At 34.5% G+C, this 13,332-nt stretch overlaps 2 protein-coding genes across 6 annotated transcripts; one reads left to right on the top strand and one right to left on the bottom strand.

The window, feature by feature from the left end:
- Positions 1-2,066: 2,066 nt before the first annotated feature.
- LOC107951942 (coatomer subunit delta) lies at positions 2,067-6,708 on the bottom strand. Of its 2 annotated transcripts, none has more exons than XM_016887129.2 (12): positions 6,520-6,708; positions 6,042-6,104; positions 5,745-5,784; positions 5,419-5,642; positions 4,840-5,082; positions 4,589-4,754; positions 4,106-4,410; positions 3,371-3,569; positions 3,127-3,280; positions 2,813-2,875; positions 2,617-2,713; positions 2,067-2,405 (listed from the first exon to the last, which is right to left on the bottom strand). In XM_016887129.2, the coding sequence occupies exons 2-12, from the start codon at positions 6,042-6,044 to the stop codon at positions 2,310-2,312; spliced, it is 1,590 nt and encodes a 529-aa protein (XP_016742618.1). In that variant the 5' UTR covers positions 6,045-6,104; positions 6,520-6,708; the 3' UTR covers positions 2,067-2,309. The 2 variants fall into 2 exon arrangements, with proteins under 2 accessions (XP_016742618.1, XP_016742619.1); XM_016887130.2 differs by having other exon boundaries at positions 6,273-6,522.
- Positions 6,709-8,424: 1,716 nt separating this feature from the next.
- On the top strand, positions 8,425-12,802 carry LOC107951941 (protein FAR-RED IMPAIRED RESPONSE 1). 4 transcript variants are annotated; one of them, XM_016887128.2, is made up of 9 exons: positions 8,425-8,625; positions 8,884-11,043; positions 11,136-11,192; positions 11,300-11,368; positions 11,473-11,535; positions 11,732-11,800; positions 11,997-12,065; positions 12,146-12,251; positions 12,475-12,802. In XM_016887128.2, the coding sequence occupies exons 1-8, from the start codon at positions 8,440-8,442 to the stop codon at positions 12,221-12,223; spliced, it is 2,751 nt and encodes a 916-aa protein (XP_016742617.2). In that variant the 5' UTR covers positions 8,425-8,439; the 3' UTR covers positions 12,224-12,251; positions 12,475-12,802. The 4 variants fall into 4 exon arrangements, 3 of the variants coding, with proteins under 3 accessions (XP_016742617.2, XP_040956121.1, XP_040956136.1); XM_041100187.1 differs by having other exon boundaries at positions 8,488-8,625; positions 8,997-11,043; XM_041100202.1 differs by having other exon boundaries at positions 8,542-8,625; positions 8,994-11,043.
- The last annotated feature ends 530 nt before the right edge of the window (positions 12,803-13,332 follow it).

Raw genomic sequence — 13,332 nt, forward strand, 5'->3', positions numbered from 1 at the left:
CTCTTTTCTTTTGCGATATATTGTCATTACCGACCTTCTATTTGTTTTTTACAATAGGGATAAAAAGCTCTTAAAAGATTTAAATTTAATTTTAATTGGATAAAGTTTGAAGGGTGTGAACAGACTATCAATGAGAGTTGGGAAGTGGATTCTAGGAAAGGTAAGTGAAGAATTTAATTTTAAAGTTAAAAATATGTAAAGTGAAATTTAAAGATTGGTCAAGAATGTGAAGAATAACAAGATTCTTATAGAGGAGTTTAAGAAAGAGATTTTTTTTATTTTTTATTTTTGCAAACTTTAGTAAAGGGATGTTGATATATTAAGGTTAACAAGTTAAAGGAGGAAGTTGGAAGTGCTTGGGAAATGAAAGAAACTTTTTTATATCAAAGGGTTAGAAGGAATTGGTTATAACTAGAAAATAAAAATACTAGATATTCTCATCAAGCTACTACCTAGAGGAGAGTTTGGGATTACCGTTGGATGCTAAAGTTGACGATCGAATCAAAAAGTATCCAATTAGAGCATGAAAAACAAAACTATATGCTGAGTATAACTCAATGATATTTCTATAGTCCGAACATTAAAACATAATATAATACATTCAAATGCATGAGTTAAAAATAATAAATGATATACAATTTAATATGTAAAATTTTGCCACTTCATAGCTTCATTATCCAAATCTAACAAAGGCGCTAATATGAAGCATTACACTTTCATTTCTTATCTATTGAAATATCAAGCATTAATATCTCATTCCATCTAAATTTCCATTTTATGCATTCAAAGATCATAATATCTTTACTCTATTTCGATTCTCATTTTTATTTCTTCATTAACATGACTCGAACTTGAACGGATACGCGGATCCAACCAACACATCAATTTGGCACCTAGTGTCTGTCAGATAAATAGGAAATAATAAGTTGCACCTTGCACTGGCTAGTAAAAACTGACAAATAGATATGCCCAACACTGGTCGGTATAACTGACAAATGGGGTGCCTAGCCCTCCCCGACACGTAGTCGTATAACCCTGAACTCTTCATTTCTTATGGCATGCCAATTATACTAAACCCTACCAATAGTTAATAGGACAACAATTTTTCACATTCATTTTTAACCAATTCTTCATTTCAATATTATCATCTCAATGAACCAATCCATAATTCCCTTATATAACAGCATAGTTCATCACAACATTAGCACAATTTCACATTTCAATTAATATTTAATATTTTTAAATCTATTCAATTCAATCCTTAATACAAATAATCAATTCAATCACATCATTCATAATTAGTAGAATTTAATGGCAAGTATCAAGCCATTCCACTAGCTCATTTTAATTATGGTTAAATAGGACTTGCTAAATCTTTCACCTAGTTCCCTCTAATCTAAATATTTCACATTTTAGTCTTTATACTATACTCGCTTTCTACCTTGATAATTTACTCAATAATTCTCCTCTCAATTCTCATTCTTATCCTAAAAATCTCGCAATTTATTTTTTCGAAACGTCTCGATTTAAAAATTTTGGTCTCAAAATTAAAAATTTCCAGTCATTACACTAAACTTGGGATAAGAACATGAAGGAAAAGAAATTCCCACGAAATGAATTGTGATGAAATGATCATGTACGATTAATGATAGTAAATTTGGGGTTTTTTGGGTAATAACTAGCGGAAATTTTGGGAACAGTCGCATGTCAAAGGAGAAAAAGCCGACAGTGGGATGTCAGTGACGGAAAGGAACCAGACACCATACTTGATTTATATGTGAAGTATATAATAAAATAGTAATTTTCAGACTAATAGATTTAATACGTACACCGATTAGTGATTTAACATATAATCAACACCTTTTTCCTGTAATGTTGAACTTAATCAATTGGCCTTAGATAAAATCCTGTTGTTAAGAGTTCAATATACTTTCCTGACACAGGAAGATTGACTAAGAGCAAAATATACTGATCATAAATCATTAATTACATGGTTAACGAGGTTTATTACGGAATCTTACCTTAGAATAAGTTCAAGCACAACCAGTAGAAATAACCAAAACTGATAATAGAATAATTTTTTTTTATAAAAATATATATATTTCAATTAAGTGGATCTGAAGAAGACACCAACAAAATATATAATGACGAAAAACGACAGATAAAATTGCAAGTCTAGCAAATCACTTATGTAAAATATTTTATGAAGATGCAAAAAGAAAGGTGCAGCTGTTGTTTGAATCATAGATTGAAGTGTACTCGCTGTGTAACTGCAGTAGAAACTTGTCACCTATTATTACAGTCGTTCATCACACAACTTGATAATTCTCTGTAATCAAATTTGTTCGCTGGGAGAACTTCGGGGGAGGAGCTCCACCGCCTCTCAGGGGAATGATGTTCACAACCTACACCAATAATTCTCTTCGATGAGTGAAATCTGTGGCATTTATTTATAAGTTGAAGAACAACTTTTTCTCTTCTGCACTTAAAAGAAGTGCCCAAATTGACCAAGTTCCTACTCAGCAATTTCCTTGATAACAGGCATGAGACACTGGAAACCCCAGCAGCAATTATCCCAAGTTAAAATAAATAAATAAATAAATATGCATATCGAACCTTCAGGTCACTGTATGTACTCGTTGCTGAAAAACGGACAGAAATGGGGAAGAACACAGATGAATCTGCTGGAGGCACAACAAACTCCATTGATCCACTGCCAATATGTCACAAGCAAGAAAGTACTTACAAACTAATAGCATCTTAAAAATATCTAACACAATAACAAGTTTTATAGGTTAACAAATGTACTGACCTGCGGTTAGAGTTATCAATGAGAAGTATGGACCATTCTAAGACAGAATTTCTGGAGTCATATCTGCAAGACAAACAAGAAAATGAAAATCATTTAGCGTGCTGTTCGCAAATTTTACCATTTATATAATACATAACATCCTGGTACTTTCACTAACACCCAAAGTCAGAAACACCTTATGAAGATAGGCCCGAATAGTTCTCGATTAAAGCTCACAGCTTAGTTGAACTCAGTTTATTACTCTCACGGAGCTAAAGATTGACAATTTTGCTTCCTTCCATGAAAAGTAGAATTTCAAAATGATCTTAATTTACCTCCATTCACCATCAATCTGCCTAACATTTGGGGCCTCCCGAAGAGCTGGGAGAGGTACATAAATCACAACGTTTCGCAGATCAAACATGGCAGAAGCTTCATATTCAATGCTAACATAAGTTTCATTTCCAGAAACCGAAGGCCAACAGTTGACTGCAATAAACCAAAAAAATAAAACTCAACAACCATCAAAGCATACAATTGCAATGACAAGAATAAGCAGGCATTAGATTTGAGACCCACTGGTCAATGGAACCATTGACTCATCTGCACTTTGCATTCTCCATTTCAAGAGACCAACACCAGCTGCATCCCCAGCAGAACCAGTGGGGAAAGGCCTATTAGGGTCCTTCAACCCTAGAATGTTCTCATTGGAAAATAACTCCTTGTTCATGTTGGGATGCGTCTTGAAAAGAATGCCAGGATTACCCCCAGTTTCAATCTGAAAGTAAAGGATGGAAATTGGTAATTCGATGCTGGAAAGGTATTGTGACAAAGAAAAAAATTAAAAGAAAGCATGCAAGAAAAATTTGTAAACTCAATGCAGCAAAGGTGCTACAAGAAATACATGTTGCATACAGGACATATTTATTGTTATGGGATTGAGTAAATATGATGAACTGGAATGTATTTTGACGGCAAGTAATACCATCATGCATTATGGTAACTGCACCAGGGATTTGAGATGCATTAGCCAAGTGAGAGACAACATAACAATAAAAGGAAGCAAATGCAAGAAAGTTGCTGGTCTTCAAAAAGGTGGAAAATAGCAGATTCGGAAGACATACTTTCTTGTCCCTTCAAAGCACAGTCTTCAATAAGGAAAACTAATTTAAGGATGCCAAATGGGCTACTTCCTATCACCAAGATTTGCACCAAATAAACTTCATGCTGATCACCAGCATCAAAGCATAATTTTTAAAGTAAAAATCTTTGAAGATTACGAATACTCACAAAAGGACAAACCCAAACCATTACCTGAACTTGGATGAGGGCATCTTCCTGGTTAAGAATTTGAAGAGACAAAGTTCCTTGAACATCAAAGTTACTTATCCCACCATCTCTTTTCAAAGTGACATTGAGTTTCTCCTCAGCAGTCAAAGTGATGGGATCAGTAGGTGCAGCTGCAGCCACTCTGGCCTGGCCTGCCCTTGGCTGCACATCTTCAACTATCAGTTCACCTTCTGCTTTCAGAGATTCCAAGAACTGGTTTGTTTTTTGTGATTTACCAAGCTGCATGCCAAGACCTTTAGGAGGGGCGGTTGCAGATGACAGTTGGCGGCCTACCAATATGAACATGTGTCAGAAAATGTTCTGAAACAAGTTTGATATTAAACATGCTTAGGAGAGTGAGAAACATATAGGATATCTCACGGAATAACAATGAAGCATTATAGTCAATTTGTTAAAAACATGCCAATCAAAATCCAGTGCACGTGATGGAGTACTCATTTGACAAACCTTTAGACTTGGTAGAGAAGGAATCAACATCAGTTGTTAATCCCAACCCAGAACTACTTCCAAAGCCACTTCCACTGCTAGAAATGCTCATATCACTAAAGCTACTTTCAATTCTTCCAGAGCCCATTGACATGAACCCTCCTTTATCACCTTTATTCTTATCAATCTGCAGAATAGACAACATGAATCAATAGAGCATGTAACAGAAGAGATTAATTAGTATATTGCCAAGAACATTGCAAAACATATACCTTGCTCTTATCAATCTCACTAGCTTTACGCTTCATGACATCCTTAGTTTCATTAATCTTGCTCTGCAATACCAGCTTGTGCAATTTCTCTTCATGACTCTCCATCTCACAGTATTGCTTAACTTGTGCAACTGTAACGTTTTCCTTGTGCCCAAGACAAATGACTTCATCAAAAGCAAAGATCAATTCAAAAGCAGTCTTGCAAATTCCCTCCTCATCTAAAGAGTAACAATATTCAGGTACCTAAGAAAAAATAAAATAAAATAAAATAAGTACTCTGCTCTAGTCGGGAGACAGAATATTATTACAAAGGCTTAAAAATTGAAAATGCCCCAGGTAGCAGCAAAACTTCATGAGATAGAGAAGTGACAGGGAATTAGCAGCTGAAAACACATACAGATAAATAATGAAACTGAGATTATATTTGCACTGGTGTGTATTCAAAACAGAATAAAAGTAAAATTGCAACTACTGAAGGTAGATTGAAGAAATAAAGAATCAAATGTCTTCCTTTTATTCAATGTATTATGTTCAAAGATTTTAAAAGATAGAAGAAATCAGAGAGCTGCTGAATCAAACCAGCTTGGAAAGCAGTCTCAGAGTCTCCAAATCTTCAAGAATATTGCTCTGTTTGTTGGTTACAAGTAGCAAATAAAGAGCTTCTATTGGTTGATAAACATATCGAACATTCTCAGTCTCAACATATGTGTGTTGCTTCCCCGTGCCCACCAACTTGGGAAAAGCTGCAAGAAGACCTTCAATTCTTATGCGAGTCATGTCCACAAATTGCCTAGAGACAAGCACTGAAATAAAAGACAGAATGTCAATGTAACAACCACATGTTGCTCTTCAAATATTCAATTATCATGACAGAATAACAACTACAGCAAGCGAAATGAACTCACCTTTGCCAGACTTGCTTAAAACAGAAGCCGCAAGTACAACCTAAATCACAAAAGTAAAAATAGGTCAAATCAGAAGCTGGCAATGAAGTGGAAAGGCAACTATTGTATCATTGCAGATAACATGAACCTTGTAAGTTGTAATGAACAGTTCTGTATTTAAGTTCAATTTCTCCTAAAACGTGACACAGTTCAATTGGTGCATATACAACATAAAATAACTTAAATGAGGATCCATCCAAAGCGACAACTCAACTAAAAGGAACAACGAAATGATAAAATAAAGGACAAGTTGTATACCATATTGAATTTTGGAGAAGCAAGTACCAAGCCAATATCAAATTGAAGACCTTATCAGAGAACCTAGGAGACAACAAAAATTTAAGTTAGGATTAAAGGAAACAAATGAAATTTTAATATCTGGAATCAAGATATAGTAAATAAAGAGGGAACAAATTTAAAAAGATCTACAACCTAGAATCAATGTGAAAAAAACGAATGAAAGATCAAGAAAGCAAATGGATCGAGCACCTCAGATCTATAGAGCAACGTGTATATAAAAGCAAATATCAAAATTCAAACTGAAGCGTTTGGAAAGCCAGGGAAATGAGATAATGCTTTCTACAAAAACAAAACTAGGCTAATCGGGGAAAAACAACAGTAGGACAGAATATAGGCTGCACCAATTTTTAAAATATTCGAAAAGTAGAGGTTGTTTAAAATCTGGAGATTGTATCTTCTAAAGTAACAATTGAAGTGGCGGATCTGAGAAGGTTACCTCGATCTAATTTGCTTATACTTATGAGTATATTCTTCCCTCTGGAGATCGGTTCGCTGAGATCGAGGGCGAGTCCGCGAAGAGAAACCGTAGGAGGACTTATATTTCTCCCATTACAATATTGGCGTTTTGGACCATTTTTGGGTTGTCCAGCCCACTCATATTGTCTTTTGGATTTTACTTTCAGATACACTAGTTTCCATCCAACATCTCATTTATGAATTTAAGTTTTGAAATAATTTATTGCATAATATAATTTTACTTCATTCTTGAATTAGTCGTATATATTAATTAAATTATTTTTAAAACATGGTAAAGAAATTTATACATAATATATCACATATCAAATATTTTAAAATTAATTGAAATATTTTTAATAAATTCCTAAATTTAATTATGAACATTATATATTTAAGGTAAATTAACACCGTAATAGTAAAATATTAAAATATCTAAAGTGTAATAGATTTTATAATTCAAATAATTTATTTAGTATTTTTAAACAATAGTGCCTATATTAATTTAATATAAAACATGGTGATGTGTCAAGCAATAAAACTATCCACTTGTCAAAAAATAGTTATGACATGTCATAAAAATTATTAAAAATATGTAAATTTATAAATTTATTTATTAAAATATTAAAATGTGTCTTCAGATATTTTATTTATTATCCTATAAATTACAATATTTGTATTTATTTAAATGATAGTTATAATATTAAAACATCTCAATTGTTATTTACTTATTATCCTATAAATTATAATATTTGTTAATTTATTATAATATAAGTATTTATCCAACCTAATTTAAAGGTAAAATTGCTTGGGCTTTTCAACTTTAGAAGAAAAAAAAGGTTGCGTTGAGTGCACTAAAGCAAACGGAAAAGAAAGTTAAAAAAATAGAAAGAGCCATGGGTAAAATTAGAAGAAAAAAAAGGTTGCGTTAAGTGCACTAAAGCAAAGGTGAGCACCAGGAGGTGCAGCACAAGAGAATCATTCTCCTGGGCAATTAGAGGTGTTATCTAAGTCAGGGATTTAAATTGCGGTTACGGCCGCATTGCGTTTGTCTCGATTATGGACATAATAGATGTTATTGTGGTTACTGCGAGTATCGTGGTCGTGAAATTTTTTTTAAAATTTACACAACTTATTGTAAAACATAATAGCGATTTCGGCTGTAGCAATTTTGGACGGTGCCGCTACCCACTGTATAGAGACCACTATAATAATATCGGACCGCTATTTAAATCCCTGATCCAAACACTTCATTAATGAGATTTAACACAAAAACTGATTCAAACACATTGAAATAGGCTAACTGTTCATCTAAAAGAGGCCAGCTGAGTTGAAACGATGTGTTGTGGGAAACATTGCATAAAAGTCGAGGTTAAGATTGAATAGAACAGAGCGGTGCCAACTAATAGGAACACCAGTTTTGGAGTGACTGGAAGACGGAGATCGAAGATGGTGAGAGATTTGCCTAACCTAAGAAAATTCAATGAACTGATGAAGGAGAAAAATGGAGGATTTGATTTAGGGATTTTGATTTGGGGTTTGAATGAAATAATGAAGAAGAATAATGGAGAGTTTAATTTAGGGCTTTTTGAAGAAGAAGAATGTATTTGGGAGTTTGAATGAGCTCATGATTGATGAAGAACTAAAGTAAAGAAAAACGGATGCGATTGATTTGGTGTAGGGGGAATTGGGAAAATGGTGGAGCTAGTTGGGGCGGATGAGCTTTTGGGGAAAATGGGGTGAAGTAAAAGCCTAAAAAGTTTCAAATATTTCAAAATTAATTTTTTTTAAAATTTTTTAAGAACCATTTAAATTTATAGTTTTATATCGATTTGCGGATTTTGGTAGGGAAGAAAATAAAAGCAAACTTTGGACTTATAGTTTTACCGATTTGCGGATTTTGATGGGCCTTTGGTTGAAGGCTTTGTTTTTTTTCTTATGTACATGTATTTGTGCCCTTTTCCTTTTATCTTTGGGCTCACGAAGATGGGGAGGCAGGAAGGACAGGACGACTATTTCTATCTATTTCCTAAATACACTCTTACCCGCCTGCCTGCCTCTGCTTACTCATCCCATCCTCCATCCTCAGGTAAATTCTCTTCCTCACCCCTCATTCTGTGTCTTTTTATTTTATTTTTTATTATATGATTACCTAAATTCCCAGCAAAACAATCTCCCTCCGCTCTTAACTTACTGATCCACCATCCTACATTCTGTTTGCCTCCATATATTTTTAATTAATTAAACTTAAAACCCACTTCTCTCTCCGAGTTTTACTATCAGAAATGTTGGATTTAACAACAATTATTGAACCTTACTTCCAATACTTGATCTTTGCAATTCTCAGTGGGTGGATTACTTTGCGTTTATGAAAAGACTAATTAATGCTTCCCACGCTTTTCCTCACACACAATCATCACAAGGAAGTGAACAACTAACTAATATGGTTGATAGTAGTAGTGATGACAGAGTCAGATCCTCATCTGTTGACGCTGCTAGATTTCACAAGGAATATGGACTTGATGGATTGGAATTTGATTCCAAAGAGGAAGCATTTTCGTTTTACAAACAATATGCCAAATCTGCAGGCTTTTCTTCCATAATAAAAGCTAGCCGTCGTTCAAGAATATCTGGTAAGTTCATCGATGCAAAATTTGTATGTACTAGATATGGAAATGACCCAGAGTCTCCTCTACCTGCATTTGCCACAACCATTCCTGTCAAGAAGAAGAGAGGCAGACTTAACCGATCATGGTCTAAAACAGACTGCAAAGCTGGTATGCATGTTAAGAGAAGGCAAGATGGAAGGTGGATTGTTTGTAGTTTCATAAAGGAGCATAACCATGATACATTCCCGGACCAAGGATATTACTCCAGAGGTCATACACCTTTAGCTCTAGGTAACAGTGATGTCAGTGCTACCGCTGGAAGAGCTAAAAAAATGCATCTTGCCACCTCCACACAATCTGGTGGGCGCAAGAAACTTGATCATCATACAGCTGGTGACTCAAATCGATTTCGTAGCTGTCAGCTATTGGGTTTAGAGGAGGGGGATCTTCAAGTTTTACTTGATCGTTTTAACCATATGCAAGATGAAAATCCCAACTTCTTTTACGCAATGGACCTCAATGAAGAACAGCGCTTGAGAAATGTGTTTTGGATTGATGCCAAAGGGAGGCTTGATTATAGCTATTTTGATGATGTGGTTTTTCTTGACACCACATATATCAAGAATGATTATAAACTACCAGTTGTGCCCTTCATTGGTGTAAATCATCACCTTCAGTTTCTGTTACTTGGTTGTGCATTAGTTGCTGATCAAACAAAATCAACTTATGTCTGGTTAATGCAAGCATGGCTTAGAGCAATGGGTGGAAATGCTCCTAAAGTGATACTAACTGATCACGACAAAGCATTGAAAGCAGCTGTAGTAGAGGCCTTTCCTGATTCCCGCCATTGTTTTTGCTTGTGGCATATACTTAGCAAGATACCAGAGAAGCTCGGTAATGTCCTGGGGCAACATGAAAATTTCATGGCCAAATTTGATGAATGCATCTCTAAATCCTATATGGATGAACAGTTTGAAAAGAAATGGTTGGAATTGGTTGATGCGTTCAACTTAAGAAATAACCTCTGGTTTCAATCGCTATATGAAGATCGTAAAAAGTGGGTGCCAACCTATATGAGAGGCGTTTTTCTTGCAGGGATGTCCACAGTGCAACAATCAGACAGTGTAAGCTCTCTCTTTGACAAATATCTACAAAGGAAAACCATGCTAAAAGAGTTCTTGGACCAGTATAAAACAATTTTGCAAGAGAAGCCTGAAGAGGAAGCTAAGGCTGATTTTGAAACTGGGCATAAACCACCTGGATTGAAATCTCCATCACTTTTTGAGAAACAAATGGCACCTTTGTACACACATGCAATATTTAAAAAATTTCAGGTTGAGGTTTTGGGAGGAATCGCTTGTCATCCAATGAAGGAAAGAGAAGAGAGAGGCACTATGACTTTTAAGGTTCAAGACTTTGAGAAAAATCAAGAATTCATTGTGGTGTGGAATGATACAACATCAGATATATCTTGTTTATGTCGTGGTTTTGAATTTAATGGTTTTCCTTGTCGACATATACTGATTATTTTACAGTTGTCTGGGGTACAAAGCATCCCTTCACATTTTATATTGAAACGTTGGACAAAGGATGCAAAGCACAGTCAAACTACAGTAAAACAGTCTGATGTTGTTGAGACTAGAATGCGACGTTACTATGATCTTTGCCAACGAGCCTTTAAATTGGGTGATGAAGGATCTCTGTCTCAAGAGAGTTACAATATTATATTCAATGCTCTGGAAGAAGCATTGGGAAAATGCGAGAGTGTCAATTACACAATTCAGAATATTACAGGACCAATGTCAGCAGAAACTCAAGGCCCTCATCACTTTGAAGAAGAGAACCAAAATAGCAGCACTACCAAGGAAGTAAAAAGGACTAAAACGACCCTTAGAGAGGTCAGCGAGTTATTTTTTCTATAATTATTAATAAATCTATCGTTTTCACCAAAGCTCTTTGATCTTCATCATACCTCTTTTGTATCTTTTAGGGATATCCAGAAACAGAGATCTCAAACACTGGGAGATGCTATAGCTGGCAACAACTGGTTAGTTGTGGTTTTTCTTCTCTGTTTTAGCATACTTGTATAATTCCTCATAGAAATTCTGCTTTTTTATTTTATTGTAAAGCAATCTTGATTCATAAATTTTGCAGGGTCTATCAAATATACGAGTTCCGAGTCCTGAATGTTCTTATGAGTCGCAAGAGAACAGGCATAGGATGGTATGGTTTAGTCATACAGACTTTGACTATAATATGGAAAGAAGACCTCATTCAAGGTTTACCACATGAATAGTTTTACTAAAATTCTTGGGTTGTTTTTGTAGGAACAACTGCATTCAAGAACTCCAGCTCTCAATAGCTATTTCGGCACCCAACAACTTATGCAGGTGCGGTAAACATTTTCCCTTCCCCTAGAAGAGTGTCCTTATATGATTGTTTGGTTATTGATCAAGGTTCTCACCAATAACCTTATTCAAAAAATAATTTAACTCATTGAATCTCAACTTTATTTGGTTCTTATGGAATTCTAATAATCAACGTAGGATATAATTCTTAAACAGTGTTAATTCATTGTTATTGCAGGGACAGTTGAGCTCTACTGGTCCACCACACGATGCTCATTGCATTACTCAACAAAGAATGAATCGGATGGTATGGCTTTTTGTTATGTGATTGCTGAGAACTTTGCCTTTTACATGGATAATGATGGTATTGAGGGATTTTCATGCTTCCTAGGCCATACTGCCTGAAGTATGGTTCCTTTGTATTTAGCTATTCTCAGATTATCTTTGTGTTTGAATAAGCTAGTTAAGCTTGTTAAATGATGACCCCTATTGTTCCTTCACAGGGGCAGTTACCCTTCAGACCGCAAAGTATTTCCAGTTGTTATGACATTCAGGATGGTTTACAAGAAATGGTACTCAAGTTGCTGTTAGGAATTTCACGGTGTTTTATTTTCTATAGTTTCTTACACAAGAATTTTTGCTCTTATTTCAGGACCAGCCTAATGCAGGATCCTCTCAGTTGCTCGGTATGGCATCAAAAAAGCTGCATTCCAAACACATCTCTAAATAGGTGACACTATAGAGCCAGTCTAACAAAGGTGATTGGAATATTTGGGTTTAGCAGCAATTGATTGTTGCCGTCAATGACCTTGGACTCAATAAGCGTCAAAGGCCGTTTTATACATATATATATTCCTTAGTAATTTTTTTTCAAGCATTTACTATGTTGGAGCTGAATTAATTAAGGCTGCGAGACATTTGAATGCAGAGTTTCTGGTTTAAAGTTCAATGTAGTTGATTTATGTATTTGTTATTATGCAGGTAGGGTTGAGTGTTGAGAGAATTCACAACAGAGGCTGCTTGATATACCAACTTGAAGATGCTAACAAACACACACACATATATATGTATGTATGTATATAATTTCTTTTACTATTAGTATATTTTTCATGATTAATTCTAGTGTCTCGGTGAGGCTGCCGTAGTAGCACCTATGCAAATGATATTTTAGCGCTTGGCTTGGTTTGGCTTTAGCTTTTTGGGAATGATTTATGGCTGTCGAACTCTTTTTGAAAGAGGCTTGCCATTTGTAAATTATACAAATACTGTATTCTTTTGTTGTACTGATAATAAGTTTTATGTTTCTGAAGTTACTGTTAGAATCTTCTATAGTTTTTTTTTATTGTCATAACAATTTTTTTTAATGTGCAATTTGATACATGAATTTTAATTTGATATAATTAAACACATAAAACTTTAATTATGGTTCAAATATATATATGACATTTTTATTTTGATTCAGTCATACCTATTTAAAGAAATAAATATATTATTTTATTTTTATATTAGATAAATATAAGGGTTAAATATAAAATTGGTGCCCGAACTTGTCATTTCTCTCAGATTGGTACTTACAATTTTTTTTATCCCAGATTGGTACTTGAATTTTTTTTTCCATCAACTAAATTAGTACTTGAACCTAACGCCGTTAAGTTTAGGATAGGTGGCGGAAAATGATGTCATAATGATGTCATAATCTAAAAAAATATTAAAAATTAATAAAAATATTTTTAAAACTATTTTTTTTCCTTTATTTTTCCCAGTGACCTTTCTTTGTCCCAATTTCATTTTCTCTTTTTTTCTCTGCTAAACACATTTGCTTTCGATGGCTGACTTCAA

Source organism: Gossypium hirsutum, chromosome A01 (genome assembly GCF_007990345.1).
Source record: "Gossypium hirsutum isolate 1008001.06 chromosome A01, Gossypium_hirsutum_v2.1, whole genome shotgun sequence".
In the NCBI taxonomy this organism is placed as follows: domain Eukaryota; kingdom Viridiplantae; phylum Streptophyta; class Magnoliopsida; order Malvales; family Malvaceae; genus Gossypium; species Gossypium hirsutum.